This window comes from Molossus molossus, unplaced genomic scaffold (assembly GCF_014108415.1).
Source record: "Molossus molossus isolate mMolMol1 unplaced genomic scaffold, mMolMol1.p scaffold_m16_p_1, whole genome shotgun sequence".
NCBI lineage: Eukaryota > Metazoa > Chordata > Mammalia > Chiroptera > Molossidae > Molossus > Molossus molossus.
Window position 1 is genome coordinate 196,170,400 of NW_023425344.1, and position 16,858 is coordinate 196,187,257.

A 16,858-nucleotide genomic window follows, 5' to 3' on the forward strand; every position below is an offset into this window, starting at 1 on the left:
TGCTCTGTATAAAGAACACTATTTGCACTGGGAATGTTTTTCTACCTGTAGATGTAACCAGTATATTGATTCTATGAAACAATAATATTTTGTCTCTTATCTTGATTATAGTAGTTCTATTATAATTCTTTGTTGGCTTTCCTCAGTGGCACTGTAGTAAAGTTATAAAGAATGGAGTGAAATTATATGAGGGCAAAATCAGTTAACAAATGACAGCAATTTGAAAACAATACACCGGATTCCGATTTTTCAGCCTCAGTGATGTGAAGCTGCAGTTGTACCATGTGGTGAAAACAGCTGCTTTCCTTTCTTAGGCTTTAGAAAAGCACTCTAGCCCGGCCGGTGTGGCTCAGTGGTTGAGCATCGACCCATGCACCAAGAGGTTTGATTCCCTAGGGGCATGCAGGAGGGGGTCGGTCGATGTTCTCTTTCATCGATGTTTCTCTCGCTCTCTCTGCCTTTCTCTCTCTCTAAAATCAATAAAGATAAAAAAGAAAAGCACTCTACATCTACAGCAAATGAGTAAGAGAGGTACCAGAACCACATTTTCTGCAGTAACAAAATAAATTATGCTAAGATATGATTCTATAAGTTTTTGGAAGGTCATGTACCTTCTACATCATTATATAAACAGGCACCTTTCTATACATTAGAACAGTTAGAACAGTAAAAATAGAGCGTAAAAAGTTGCCTTTCCCTATATGATTGCTGTTTTGGCTAAAGATAGTATATAGCTTTGAGTCTCGAAAGAAAACAGAGAAATTGGTTAAGGGTGTATACCTCAAACTGAAGTCATATTAAGACCAGAAGCTTCAACTAATGAAGTATCTTGGTAACAAAGGGAAGAAACCTGAGAGCAAAAACTGTGCTTCCAAGTAGATGAGCATAATCCAGCAGCCCCAGAGATCAAGACTGTCTTCATCAGTAGAGATCTATCATGTGTAAATGGAACAAGCCTGTGGTAGGTCTGAGTTAGTGATTCCTAGAAAAACAACTTAACTTAATAGGATAGCCCTGACATCTCTAGTTGTTCTTTTCTTTCACCTTCTTAATAAAGATGCTTGAGAGAAACTCACATGCAAATTATGTTTTAAGATAACTTGTCAATATTAACATAATATATCACTGAATCCAATACCTAGCTTACTTCTACTAGTACAATTTTTGAAACAGAAAAATCTTTTCAAATTATGTTGAAGAGCCCTGACCGGTTTGGCTCAGAGGTTGGAGCATCGGTCCGCAAACCAGAGAGGCCCGGATTCAGCTCCCACTAGGGGTACATAACCTCAGTTGCAGTTTGTCCCAGGCCCTGGTTGGGGTTGTATGGGTGGCAGAGTCAGCCCATGTGTATTCCAATGAGCAATATCTGAGATATCCTCCACAAAAATTCTAGTGCTCAACAGTTTGAAAAACATTAGTTCCAGGCTTAACTAATGGACCTGAGGTAGATAAATTATCTCAAATAAGCAAAAATACATAAACAAAAATCCTCAAGAGTCCCCAAGGAAAATAAAGTAACAATGAAACTTAAGCTAAAATCAGTGATTTGATCCTGTTTTTAAGAATAAAGACAAGTAGATGATCAGAGTAAGTCTTTCCCCTATAAAAGAGAGCCAAGAGGAAGAATCTGCCATAATGACATGATAACAGAACATGATTACATGTATTATCCATGACTACAGAATAAGGAAATTTATCTATAGGAGAAAGAAAAAAATAGGTTTCTGTAAATACTTTCTGATCTTAAGTAACTATGTAACTAAACAATTGGCAAGCAAAACTAATGTATATACAACACTGAAACAATGACAAGATTTAAGAGTGAAGCTTTAATTATTCAGATATTTATTGTAAATCAAATGTATAAAACCATAAAGATCACCTAAATTTTCTAATTTCACAAATCACAGAAGGCTGGCCTGTACAAAATAACATGTATGAAATCAGAGTTTGAATCTAAAGCAAAGTCTTCTTAGTCAACCAATGATCTTTCCACCACATCAAGCTACAGTTCCCTCCTTAGGGAGCTCAAGGACAGCAAAATATAGGATATCTTCCTAGTTAAAGTGGACCAAATCTCTGTTGGGAGGGGGCATGTAGGAGACAGCCAGTCAATGTTCTCACTCAACGATGTTTCTATCTCTCCCTCTCCCTTCCTCTCTCTCTAAAACTCAATACAGAAAAAAACACTTTCTTAAAAACATAGTCAATGATACTATCACATCTAAAAGAAGAATGTGTCAATGGAAGGGACAATAAAAGAAGGCAATCAAAGAAGTTAAACCAGACTTCCGGTCAAGATGGCGGTGTAGGTAAAGGTGGTATTCCGTCCTCCCACAACCACATCAAAGTTACAACTAAACTACAGAACAACCATCATTCAAAACCGCCTGAAATCAAGCTACATGGAAGTCCCACATCTACTGATTTAAAGCAGCAGCCACATCCAGACTAGTAAGAGGGGCGGAGGCACGACGGCTGGTCCCACACCCACCTCGGCTGGGAAGGTCCTCCCTGAGGACTGAGGGGTCCCCGTCCCACACCAGGTGCCCCGCTCAGGGTTCCAGTGCCAGGAAGAGAAGTCCCCATAACTTCTGGCTGGAAAAACCAGCAGGAACTGAGGATCAGGGAAGCTGATGCGGCTGGAGCCCCAGTCAGCTCCTTAAAGGGCCCGTGCACGAACTTATCGGACTCTCTCCTTCTAAGCTTGGAGGGGAGGCAGCTCGAGGGGCACCAGAGTCTTACAGGGAAGAACTGAGCTGTTTGGCCCTGGAGCGAGGGCTGGAGAGGGGGCTTTCCCCGGGACAAACGTGCTATCAGAGGCCTTTGTTCCTTTGGTGAGCCCTTCCCTGGGGAGGCAGACAGAAGCCATATCTGGGACTCCAGGAACCTGGCTCAGACTGGTAGCCCCGCCCTGCTGACTCCCTGAGGCCCCTGCCTCGCCCCACCCAACTTTCAGGCCCACCCAAGCTGTTGCCACTTGCTTAACCATAGGATTGGCCTGTCTTAGATCCAGCTTGAGGTTTGTCCTAAATTCTTTTAAACAAGCAGCATCTGGTCTCAGATAGCCCCATACCTCTCGTTAAGTAATACACTGAAACAAACACAGGGAGGCAGCCAAAATGAGGAGACAAACAAACAGGTTCCAAATGAAAAAACAGAACGAAACCCCAAGGAAATAACTAAGCGAAATGGAGATAAGCAACCAAACAGATGGTGAGTTCAAAATACTGCTTATAAGGATGCTCATTGAACATAGTGAGAACCTCGGTGAACTTAGTGAGGGCCTCAAGAGCATAAAAAAGGACCAGTCAGAAATCGTGGATGCAGAGTTAGAATTGAAGGAGGCATTAACTGAAATAAAGAATAATTTACACAGCTTCAATAATAGAGTACGTAAATCCAAGGAGCAAACCATCAATTTGGAATATAAGGAAGCAAAAAGTGCCCAATCAGAACAGCAAAAAGAAAAAAGAATCCAAAAAAATGAGGAGAGTGTAAGGAGCCTCTGGGACAACTTCAGGCGTGCCAACATTCGCATTTTGGGGGTGCCAGAAGAAGAGCGAGAACAAGAAATCGGAAACCTGTTTGAAACAATAATGGCAGAAAACTTTCCTAACTTGGTGAAGGAAACAGACATACAAGTCCAGAAAGCAAAGAGAGTCCCAAACAAGATGAACGCCAAGAGGCCCACACCAAGACACATCATCATCAAAATGCAAACGGTTCAAGACAAAGAGAGAATCTTAAAAGCAGCAAGAGAAAACGGCAGATAGTTACCCACAAGGGAGTTCCCATAAGGCTGTCAGCTGATTTCTCAAAAGCAACTTTGCAGGCCAGAAGGGAGTGGCAAGAAATATTCAGAGTCATGAAAAGCAAGAACCTACAACCAAGATTACTCTATCCTGCAAAGCTGTCATTTAGAATCGATGGCCATATGAAGAGTTTCCCAGACAAGAAAAAGTTAAAGGAGTTCATCACCACCAAACCGTTATCATATGAATTGATGAAGGGTCTTTTTGAAGAAAAAGATAAAATATATGAACAAACAAAATGGCAATGAATACATATCTATCAACAATGGAATCTACAAACAAAATGAACAGGCAGAACAGAAACATTCTCATCGATACTGAGAACATTTTGTTGGTTGCCACATGGGAGGGGGGTTAGGGGAATCGGTGAAAAAGGTGAAGGGATTAAGAAGTACAAATTCATTGCTAGACTGACACCAGCACGACCCAACCAGGGTCAAAGGGAAAGGGGTTGGGGAGGTGGAAAGAGATAAACCAAAGAACTTATATGCATAACCAATGGATACAGACAATAGTGTGGGAAAAGCCGGGAGGGGTGTGGGAGTTGGGAGGAGGGGGTCAATGGGGGGAAAAATGAGGAACCTCTGTAATACATTCTCCATTCAACAATAAAGATTTAAAAATAAATAAATTTAAAAAGTGTTTAAAAAAGAAGTTAAACCAGCCATGTACATCCAAAGAAAATGATCAGAACAGTGAACTTGGTTGTGTGCTACTTCACTTCATAAATATTTACTGAGCACTTCCTAAGGCAAGCACAGTGCTAAGAGGAGGGATACAGGCATGAATAACACAATTCTCAGAATACATTGTAGCTTACACATGTTTCGTGAGCAGAGAAGGGAGGGAGGATAGGAGGATAAAAGGAAGATGGTCTCACAGTAATGAACACTATGATGAAAAACAAAACAGGATGAAAGGACAGAGTAGTAGGAGGAAAGAAGGATGCGATTTTACAAAGGGTGGTTGGAAGGATTTCTCTGTAGATGACATCTGAACAGAGACCTGAATGCAGTAAAAGAACAAGAGCTGTGTGGTTGTGAACGGGAGGTGGGGAAAGGTTTCACACAGAGAGTAACTACAAGTGCAAAGGCATGCACTGTGGGTTGGGAAAAAATCACTGGGGCTACAGTGGTATAAAGAAAAGGGAGGAGAGAGGAGATAAGACAAAAGAATAAAATCTGGCACACAGAAGGGACTCCAAAACCTTGTTGAATAAAGGTGTGCCTGGGTAGCTAGCAGGTTATTCTTTTTGTGGCAAACTCTCTCTAAAACATCTCCATGATATATCTCTTCAAACTACAATATTCCCTATTCCCTTTAGGGGGAAGTGAGAAATAGAAAGGGAACATGCCCTTCTGCCATACAGTCTTATTATTTCCAATTTCTCCTTTTTTTTTTTTTTTAATCCTCACCCGAAGACATTTTTCCATATTTTGTTCTGATAGAGTAGGAGGGGGAGAGAGAGAGAGAGAGAGAAACATCGACGTGAAAGATACATATCGAGTGGTTGCCACCAGCATGACCCAACCAGGGCTGGGGACAAACTGCAACCAAGGTACATGCCCTTAGCGGGAACTGAACCCGGTTCTCTCTGGACCACAGGCCGACACTCTAATCACTAAGCCAACCCGGCCAAGGCCAATCTCTCCTTTTTAAAGATAAAACCTATCATCTCTTCCCTACACTCCCCAATTATTCAACTCCCATCCACATTTTCCACGTCCAGGTAAGCCTGAGGTTCCCCGTTCCTCCAAGTTCTACTCCCAGGCTCTGCCCATCCAACTGTGGCTAATCAAGTAGTTCTGGTCTCCTTTCCTGTGTATAAGTGGGTACTATATTTACTTCTCATCCTCAGTCTCCCTCCCACTTAAAATAAAGTTTCTGAAGAAGCAGGGGTATTGCTCTGCTATAGCAAAGTGTTTGATAGCTTTTTGATTTGTCTTATCATAATCTCAACTTCTAGTAGAGAAAAACACAATGATGGGAACTTCTACAGGAGATTTAATACTGGATAAATAATAATAGTTATTTGATGAAGTGACAAGAACTTGGGGAGAAGAAATCACCATCATCCTATCACTTTACACTTTATTAAAACAAACAAACAAACAAAAAATCCACCATAAAACAGCAATGGTTTAGTAAAGGAGATTCTTAAATGTTCATAGAAAGTACAGTTAATTAAAACCTCCTATTTGGGGACTACAAATACATACAAGTGAAGTTGAATAACTAGGTCTCAAAACCATTATTAAATATCAAGTTGGATAAAGTGACCTCAAAAGTCTCAAGATAAACTATGTGAAAGGCTCATTCAGTTTGACAGGTGAGAGTAAACTATTTGTCAAACTGAAAAATAAAAATATTTTAGAACTAAAATAAAATAGTACAGAATGTAAACTGTAATTGAAAAATAAATTTTTTTTTTTTTTTAATCCTCACCCGAGTATATTTTTCCATTTTTTTGTACAGATAGAATGGGAGGGAGAGAGAGTGAAAAACATCGACGTGAAGGGACACATCGAGTGGCTGCCACCCAGACGACCAACCAGGGCCGGGGACAAACTGCAACCGAAGTACGTGCCCTTAGCGGGAACCGAACCCGGGTCTCTCCGGACCGCAGGCCGACGCTCTAACCGCTGAGCCAAACTGGCCAGGGCTAAAATTTTTTTAATAATTTAAAAAATGAAAAAAAAAAGTTCGGTTAAAAATATACATCTATTTTGGGAGTCATGTATATGACCAGAACAGCTTTACTATGAACAAATAAAACGTGTTTGTACTTCACACATTTAGGGTAATATTAGCCAACCTATATTCAAAAGATAACTGGGTCCTTGCAATCAATCATCACAGAATTGGTAGAGATGGTTCCTCAAAGGTACTGGCCCAATAGGCTCTCGTTACCAAAATATATTGGCTATTATCAAGAATCATTAGAAATTCAAACCAAAAAATGATATATTTTTTAAAAAATCTTTATTGTTGAATGTAAAATGTATTACAGAGGTTCCACATTTTCCCCCCATTGACCTCCTCCTCCCAACTCCCACCCCCCTCCCGGCTTTTCCCACACTATTGTCTGTATCCATTGGTTATGCATATAAGTTCTTTGGTTTATCTCTTTCCACCTCCCCAACCCCTTTCCCTTTGACCCTGGTTGGGTCGTGCTGGTGTCAGTCTAGCAATGAATTTGTACTTCTTAATCCCTTCACCTTTTTCACCGATTCCCCTAACCCCCCTCCCATGTGGCAACCAACAAAATGTTCTCAGTATCGATGAGAATGTTTCTGTTCTGCCTGTTCATTTTGTTTGTAGATTCCATTGTTGATAGATATGTATTCATTGCCATTTTGTTTGTTCATATATTTTATCTTTTTCTTCAAAAAGACCCTTCATCAATTCATATGATAACGGTTTGGTGGTGATGAACTCCTTTAACTTTTTCTTGTCTGGGAAACTCTTCATATGGCCATCGATTCTAAATGACAGCTTTGCAGGATAGAGTAATCTTGGTTGTAGGTTCTTGCTTTTCATGACTCTGAATATTTCTTGCCACTCCCTTCTGGCCTGCAAAGTTGCTTTTGAGAAATCAGCTGACAGCCTTATGGGAACTCCCTTGTGGGTAACTATCTGCCGTTTTCTCTTGCTGCTTTTAAGATTCTCTCTTTGTCTTGAACCGTTTGCATTTTGATGATGATGTGTCTTGGTGTGGGCCTCTTGGCGTTCATCTTGTTTGGGACTCTCTTTGCTTTCTGGACTTGTATGTCTGTTTCCTTCACCAAGTTAGGAAAGTTTTCTGCCATTATTGTTTCAAACAGGTTTCCGATTTCTTGTTCTCGCTCTTCTTCTGGCACCCCCAAAATGCGAATGTTGGCACGCCTGAAGTTGTCCCAGAGGCTCCTTACACTCTCCTCATTTTTTTGGATTCTTTTTTCTTTTTGCTGTTCTGATTGGGCACTTTTTGCTTCCTTATATTCCAAATTGATGGTTTGCTCCTTGGATTTACGTACTCTATTATTGAAGCTGTGTAAATTATTCTTTATTTCAGTTAATGCCTCCTTCAATTCTAACTCTGCATCCACGATTTCTGACTGGTCCTTTTTTATGCTCTTGAGGCCCTCACTAAGTTCACCGAGGTTCTCACTATGTTCAATGAGCATCCTTATAAGCAGTATTTTGAACTCACCATCTGTTTGGTTGCTTATCTCCATTTCGCTTAGTTATTTCCTTGGGGTTTCGTTCTGTTTTTTCATTTGGAACCTGTTTGTTTGTCTCCTCATTTTGGCTGCCTCCCTGTGTTTGTTTCAGTGTATTACTTAACGAGAGGTATGGGGCTATCTGAGACCAGATGCTGCTTGTTTAAAAGAATTTAGGACAAACCTCAAGCTGGATCTAAGACAGGCCAATCCTATGGTTAAGCAAGTGGCAACAGCTTGGGTGGGCCTGAAAGTTGGGTGGGGCGAGGCAGGGGCCTCAGGGAGTCAGCAGGGCGGGGCTACCAGTCTGAGCCAGGTTCCTGGAGTCCCAGATATGGCTTCTGTCTGCCTCCCCAGGGAAGGGCTCACCAAAGGAACAAAGGCCTCTGATAGCACGTTTGTCCCGGGGAAAGCCCCCTCTCCAGCCCTCGCTCCAGGGCCAAACAGCTCAGTTCTTCCCTGTAAGACTCTGGTGCCCCTCGAGCTGCCTCCCCTCCAAGCTTAGAAGGAGAGAGTCCGATAAGTTCGTGCACGGGCCCTTTAAGGAGCTGACTGGGGCTCCAGCCGCATCAGCTTCCCTGATCCTCAGTTCCTGCTGGTTTTTCCAGCCAGAAGTTATGGGGACTTCTCTTCCTGGCACTGGAACCCTGAGCGGGGCACCTGGTGTGGGACGGGGACCCCTCAGTCCTCAGGGAGGACCTTCCCAGCCGAGGTGTCCTCCTGATTTTTATCCGCCACACTTGGGTGTGTGACCAGCCCGTCGCGCTGCCGCTGCCGCCCCTCGCGCCTCCGCGCCTCCGCCCCTCCGCCCCTCCTACCAGTCTGGATATGGCTGCTGCTTTAATTCCGTAGTTGTAGGACTTCCATTCAGCTTGATTTCAGGTGGTTTTGAATGATGGTTGTTCTGTAGTTTAGTTGTAACTTTGATGTGGTTGTGGGAGGACGCAATACCGCGTTTACCTACCTGCCATCTTGACCGGAAGTCAAAAAATGATATTTCTTTACCCTTATACATGACTATCATGTGTTCAAATCTGGACTACTCTCTGTGATTAGATCCAGCAAGATCAAACAGAACTAGAGAAATTCCAAGAGGATAAATACTATGGACTAAGAATATTGCTAACGTTCAGCTTAAGAGCAAGCAGCAGCAACTGACCACTCCCCTCCTTGAAACACTTGTCCCTTAACTTCTATATTATGCTCCCATCTTTTCTTCTACTTTTATTTTTTACCACTCTTAAGGCTTTACATCCTCTCCTGTACTTATCTCTGAAAATATTGGTATTTAGCAGGGCGCTCTCCTAGGCCCTCCTCATAACACTAGAGGTGATAAAGGAAAGTGAATAGATTTGAAAAATATTTTGAAGACAGAATTTATTGGACTTAGTTGACATGTAGTGAGATATAACAGAAGAAGTCAAGTATGACTGTTTAGTAGTTTGAGCAACTGAGGGGCTACAGGGACCATTTACTGAGATAGGGAATACGGGAACTGCTATAAATTTGAGGAGAAATCCTAAATTCAGTTTTGGACATGTTATGTGCAAAGTAATTATAATTTAAGATTTCAGAGATAATACAGAAAAGGTTATGATACTAAGGAATTAATATTCAGAAGCTATTTCCAAGAGGAACTGTAGTCCTGGCCAGGTGGCTCAGTTGGAGCTTCATGCCGTACACCAAAAGGTCATGGGTTCAATCCCCGGTCAGGGTGAGTACGGGAGGAAACTGATTGATGTTTCTCTCTTCCATCGATGTTTCTCTCTTCCTCTCTCTCTACAATCAGTAAACATATCCTCCAGTGAGGATTTTTTTAAAAGAGGAATTGTAAATGTGATTACCAAAAAATTTTCAAATGTATTTATCAGTTCAAAATTATCACTACTACAAAAGAAGATTTCCCTGAAGCTTAATAGAACAATCCAAACTAGAATATTATAAATCTGATAAACTAAACATAGCCATTCAACACAGTTACAAAAAGAATTTTCAGGAATAATGAAATAGGATACACATTTAAATAACCTTTAGACATTTAAAAACCTTGTTACACTTTTAAGAAATACTGCAGCAACTTACATCATGAAGCTTAATCACTTGGAGAACAGAAAAAAACAAGGCAATGAATCCTAATTACACCTGAGCTAAAGTGTTTATTTCACAAAAGACCCAACTGCATATGCCACATTTAAGTATAAAATATAACTTACAATTAAGGAAAATGATGGATGGGCTTTACTACTGGACATATACCCAATTTCTGACATTTACTGTCTAAGTCACCAACTCTAGAAATTCTGACATTAAATAGTCTATCAGATGCAGCCTAATTTAGACCAAATTTTAGAGCAAACGATGTACTCAAAGAATTAAAAATAGTCAGAAAAACACTTTTACACCCTTCCATTCCCTTTGCAAAATAGGAAGGAGGAAGCTCAGCTTAAGTTTTTCTTAAAACTCATTCAATCTCCTCCACATAAAGCCTAGTTAATGATTTAAAACCTGTGAAATAAAACATATTTCCTGTTAAAATCATATCTAAAAAGTTAAACTCGGAGCAATCATCAGCTCTTAACTTAGCTTCTTAAATACAGAATTAACATGAACACAACTCAGCTCTTGTTTTTTCTTTTTTTTTTTTATCCTCACCTGAGGACATTTTTCCATTTTTTGTTCAGACAAAGCGGGAGGGAGAGAGAGGAAAAGAGAGAGAGAGAAACATCGATGTGAAGGGACACATCGAGTGGCTGCCACCCGCACTACCAACCAGGGCCGGGGACAAACTGCAACCGAGGTACGCGCCCTTAGCGGGAACCGAACCCGGGTCTCTCTGGACCGCAGGCCGACGCTCCAACCGCTGAGCCAAACCGGCCAGGGCTGTTTTTTCTTGATTCACTAAGTAATCCAAGTAGCCAGTGTTCTCTCAGATTTTTTAAAATCATATTTATAAGCTTTTCATTTCTGTGTGAAGAAGAATCAAGCACGAATAAAATACATCATATCCTAAAAAATCCACGGCTTAGGCAAAGAGCAGTGTGAAATGTACTTAAACTAATACTAATAATATATGCTAATGGGCACTGTATGAGATATAAACTAGGTACTAAATAAATAGCATTTTCCTTTAGGCAATTTTGTTGGGAAAGATTTAACTACCAAGTCACTATTTTTCATAATTTTGTTTTTCCACACTCTTAACAATAGCATTTTTGGCCCAGCTAATGTGGCTCAGTGGTTGAGCATCAACCTATACTCTAAGAGGTCACCAGTTCAATTCCCAGTCAGGGCACATACCCAGGTTATGGGCCCAATCCCCAGGGCGGAGCATGCAGGAGGCGGCCAATTGATGTTCAATCATTGATGTTTCTTTCTCTCTCTCTCCCTCTCCTGCCACCTTCCCCTCACTCTAAAATCAATTTTTAAAATTACATTAAAAAAATAGCATTTTCCATAATTCAAATGTGTTCTCTTGCTCTTCTTTTTGAGTTGACATCCATTTATGTTCCCTGGACTCTTACCTCTGCTTGTCAAAGCGTGCTGGTCTGCATACAGAGTTAACATTGCCCTTGGTTTCTTCTACTATATGACAAAAATAGCCCTACCCGGTGTGACTCAGCTGGTTGGAGCATCATCCCATGTACCAAAGGGTCATGGATTCGATTCCCCATTGGGGCAGATTGCAATGCAGGTTTGATCCCCAGTCAGGGCAAGTGAAGGAGGCAACCGATTGATATTTCTCTCTTCCTTCCTCTCTCTAAAATCAACAGAAACATGTCCTCAGATGAGGATTAAAAAATAATAATAATAATAAAATAAATTTAAAAAGTTCAAGACACTTCCAGACTAACCCAACTCCAGTCAGGATCCGTCAAAGGAAATATTTATGCCTTTTACAGGTTATCTGGGCCACATTCTTGATAATAAGTATTAGGATAAAAACACATCTTAGGTTTGCTAAAAAATTAAGAAACCGTTTTCTCAATTTTAAAAATTGCTTTACTTGATAAGTTCTGATAAATGGGATGCCTGAGTGATATGCCCCAAGAGCACTCTTCTTCTAGGCTCACTTAGCGATAAGTATGTCAATTAACAGTATTTATCAATTTTATTATCTTTGTTTACATGCATATGTCCTCTGTCCCAATGAACCTTAGTTGTATATTAACTGAGACAACAAAATAAAATACCTGAATATGGATCTATTCCTAGAAAATGTAGTGTTAAACAAATTTCTGATCAAAGTACCTAAGATGACCACTAATACAGAGCTCACGATCTCCTAGTTCCAGATCCTATGCCTCAGCCACAAGTTCTCTCTCATCTTTGAATATTGTAGCATTTTATCGGTAAAGCATCATATCACATTTCCCCCCTATACAATGACTTACACATTGCTTGCTGCTCCAGTAAGATCTACATTTGGTATCTTTTTCTATAACCAACAGCCTAAACTAGCTAATGTATAACTAGCAGTCAGTATTTTTTGGATGACATCATGTACTCACACACTTGCACGCGCGCGCGCTCTCTCTCTCTCTCTCACACACACACACAGGCAAAACAACAACAACAAAAAAAACAAAAGGAGGTAGGCATTTAGTTTTGTCACATATTCAATATGATAGGTCAAATAAAAATCTAACGATGTAACAGGAATGTGGTATCCAAACCAAAGGCAGCTAGAATCTAAACTTTTCCTTCTGGCAGTCACACCATATTTGGAATATAGCATTAAATTTATTTTGAGGTGGTAGCTAGAAACTTAGGGAGGCTTAATGATAGCATATTATTTCACGGTACTAAAAAAGAATGAATAATTTAAAAATATCTGAAGTTAAGGGTCATAAACATTTACATGAAATGCTGCCACTAAAATTTTTATCCAGAAAACAGACTCTGAATTGAATAATTTTCTCTCCTTCAAATCAAAGTAGGAGGTTTTATAACTTAAGTACTTTTTTCTACAATGATCATTACTTTGTCATGTGAAAAATAAGTTAATTTAAGTAATACATTTCCATGTACAAAATATTTTTGTTTCATATTATTTCTTATTATCTGATATTTCATCCATCAAAATTTTTCTTAAGCGTCTATCTATACTATAAGTGCAAATGATGGACACATTAAATAGCAGCCAGGTTCTCTGACTGTGAGGAATAAAAACACAGTTATAGAAAAATAAACAAGAAATACAAGCATGAAAAGGAAGAGAGAACTAATATAATGACAGTTATACAGATAAGCAATTTAAAAGTCCAAAGGAAGGTGTAGGTAAAACTCCAAAGAGGTAGGACTTGAATTGTGCATTAAAAGGTGATGAAAATTGTTTAAGATAAGTGACACAGAACAAACTGTACATGGTTTAATCAGCAATCAGATCGTTCTGGGTGAAACAGACAATGTGGGAAGTGGAGTAAGTTTAGAATAAAAGACTAGAATTAATTTACAGAGAACCTTGAAAGCCAAGTTAAGAAATCTAGCTAATAATTGTTAATTGAAGATTTTAAAGCAATAAGCTTTAAAAAGGAAGCATTTAAGGAAGAGTCTTCTTATAGCAATACATAGGATAACTTTAATGATAAATGGAGTGGAAGGGGGGAAACCTATTAAGAGGTGAATAATAAATCAAGGTTACACCAGTAAAAAAAAAAGTACAAAAGGAGAAGATTTACTTATTATAGAAGGCAAGTAAGAGTCTGACAAAGAATACTCTTAAGATTTTGTACCTAAGTATCCGTGACAGACAGAAAAAACTGGGGAGTTGAGACAGCCAGGACTGGGCCAAATCTATACTGTGTAATTTTAAAGACGTTAACTCCTCTGACCCTTAGTTTCCTCAGATATAAAAAAGATATTGATCTTGTTTGGGTGTTGAGGGGATTAAATAAGAAAATACATATAAAGTATCTATGTACCTGGAATACAAGCACTAAATAACTGTGATTTTTACCTCTCCCCCTTGGCTCCCTGTTCTTTTTCCCTTAACAATCTGTCTGAGAATTGAGCAGTACAGTAGATAATCTATCTACAAGTTGTCATTTTAGAACTGATGAAAATGAATTTGTGAGGTATTAAATTACTTATTCAATGGCATATAACCAGCTACCTTCACTACTGGTACCAGCAGACAGATATATTGACCATAAAACACATAAAAAGTAGTGGAAAACTATGAACATAAAATCTTCTTTAAAGACATATCCTCTAATAATGCAATAGAGGATCCAATTCATAAATTTAAAAATATTTAAATGACTGTTTCCTTAACAATATAAAAAGTGCAATTCATTTTATAAGAAAACTTTTTTTTAATTTATATACCAAATTCCAGTGTAGGCTGAATTTCTAAATAGAATCTTTCATTAGAGGTGGTCAATAAAGGATGTAAATTTCTTCTTTTAACTTAGATTGAATATAGGGGAACTTCAAACACAGTCAGCAATAAATTTACTCACCTTCCATGGGCATGGAAATCTAGACGTAAAAACTGCTCCTCATGTGAAATTGCTCTTTTGGCACGCTGGTGTTTTTGGTGTAATGAATCCACATCATAAGATAATCCTTCATAATGTCTAATGTATTTAGTTAAAGGATTTCCATACTGACCTATGAAAAATAAACACTTTGAATTAGTATCATCTTGAAGGCTCATTCTAGTTCTAATATGATTCCATGATCCTTCACATATCTACAAATATGTATGAAACAATTTTCTCACTAATCCTAATATTTTATTTTCACTTAAAAAAAAAAAAACTTATTATAATGGAAATGTCAACCATATACAAAAATTTGGATGTTAGCCATAGGTTTGTCAGGTTGAGAATGTCCTCTTCTCTTCATACTTTGCTAATAAAAACTATCAGGAACAAATGTTGACTTTCGTCACCTGCTCTTTCAGCATCAATTAAGATGATTACACTGGTTTTTTTTTTTCTTTTTAGTTTATTAACATAGCAAATTGACTGATTTTCAATGTTAAAACAATCTTACATTACTGAAATAAATGGCACTTGGTCATGGTTATTATCTTTTATAATACTATTGAAGACACTGTGCTAAAATTTTGTTTAGAATTTCATCTATGTTCATAAGAGACACTGGTCTGTAGTTTTCTTGTACTTACTGTCTTTCTCAAGTTTTGATATCAGAGTAAAAAATGAGATGGAGCCCCGGCCAGATGGCTCAGTAGTTTGGAGCACTGTCCCATATACCAAAAACGTTGCAGGTTCGAGCCCAGTTGGAGCATGTATGGGAGACAAACCTTTGATGTTTCACTCCCTTCATCTCTCTCTTAAGTCAATAAACATATCCTCAAGAGAGAATTTAAAAAATAAATAAATGAGCCCTGGCTGGTTTGGCTCAGCAGTTAGATGGTTGGCTCCTGGACCAAAGAGCTGCGGGTTCAATTCTGATCAAGGGCACGTACCTCAGTTGCAGTTTGGTCCCCAGCACTGGTCGGGGTCGTGCCGGGGTCGTGAGGGAGACAACCAGTCGATGTGTCCCTCTCACATCGATGTTTCTCTCTCTCCCCCTCCCACTCTTATCTGAAGATAAACAGAAAAATATCCTCGGGTGAGGTTTAAAAAAAAACACACACACACAGAAAAACAAAAAATAAATGAGAAGTATTATCTCTTCTTTGGTTTTCTGGACAAATTAATGTAGAATTGGTATTATTTCCTCCTTAAATGTTATATAGAACTCACCAGTGAAGCCATCTTGGTCTAGAGTTTTCTTTATAAAAAGATTTTATCTACAATTTATATTTCAACATAGATATACTATATATAATATACATATAAGTAATATATATCAACTATAATTTCAATTTCAAAATACATAAAGAAGTATTCCAGTTACATCCAAGTCATTGATGTTATGGAGATAAGGTGGTCCATAATTTCCCCTTACATGTTTTTATATCTTCTGAATCTCTTCTTATTGATACTGAAAATCTATACTATCTCTATTTTGTTCCTAATTAGGATAGTAGAGATTTTATTAATCTTCTCAAAGGACCAACTTTTATTTCCTTTGATTTTCCTTCATTATTTTTGTTTTCTATTGTTGATTTTAAGTTGGTTTTCACTTTGGTCTTTAGTATTTATTTTGTTCTACTTTAAATTTAATTGCTCTCTTTATTTTCATAAGGTGAGGCCATTGAGTTAAGTCCTTTCTGTTTCTAATCCATGTATTTAGTGCTATAATTGTCCCTTTAATACTGCTTCAGCAGTATCCCACAGATTCTGTTGTTACCATTTCATTCGTTCAACACACTTTCTAATTTCCCTTTGATTTCTTCTATGATCCATGCACTATTTAGAAGTGTGTTAGTTTCAAAATGCTGAGGATTTTTTTAGTTATCTTTCTGTTACTGACTTCCAATTTAATTCTACTATAGTCAGAAAACATACTTTGCATGACATCAGTTCTTTTAAATACATTGAGACTATTTTATGACCCAGAATATAGTCTATCTTTGCAAATGTGTCATATGCACTTGAAAAGAATGTGCATTGCACTGTTAATGGATGAGTGTTCTAGAAATAGCAATCTCTGTTCTTAATGAGTGTTCTAGAAATGTCAACCGAATCAAGTTGGTTGACGGTGCCATCCAAGTCTTCTCTACCCTTACTGATTTTCTATATACCTATTCTAATCTTGAGAGAGGTATTGAAATCTTTGCCTATGATTGTGACTTTATTTCTCCTTGCAGTTCTTTGCTTCACTGATTTTCAAAGCTCTGTTATTACATACATAAATGTTAATTATTATGCCTTTTGGATTTTCTCCCTTATAATCAAACGATCTTTATTCTTTGTGATATTCTAT

At 38.6% G+C, this 16,858-nt stretch overlaps 1 protein-coding gene across 6 annotated transcripts in view; it reads right to left on the bottom strand.

The window, feature by feature from the left end:
- ADAM10 (ADAM metallopeptidase domain 10) overlaps nucleotides 1-16,858 on the bottom strand; it is a 142,532-nt gene that overhangs the window by 87,624 nt on the left and 38,050 nt on the right. For all 6 annotated transcript variants that reach the window (XR_004960629.1, XM_036271289.1, XM_036271271.1 and 3 more), the window contains one exon: nucleotides 14,479-14,629. Coding sequence is in view for 4 of the 6 variants with exons in the window: in XM_036271271.1 (XP_036127164.1) it covers nucleotides 14,479-14,629 (151 nt within the window). In the remaining 2 variants the exon portion in view is untranslated. The remainder of the gene's footprint in view (nucleotides 1-14,478; nucleotides 14,630-16,858) is intronic.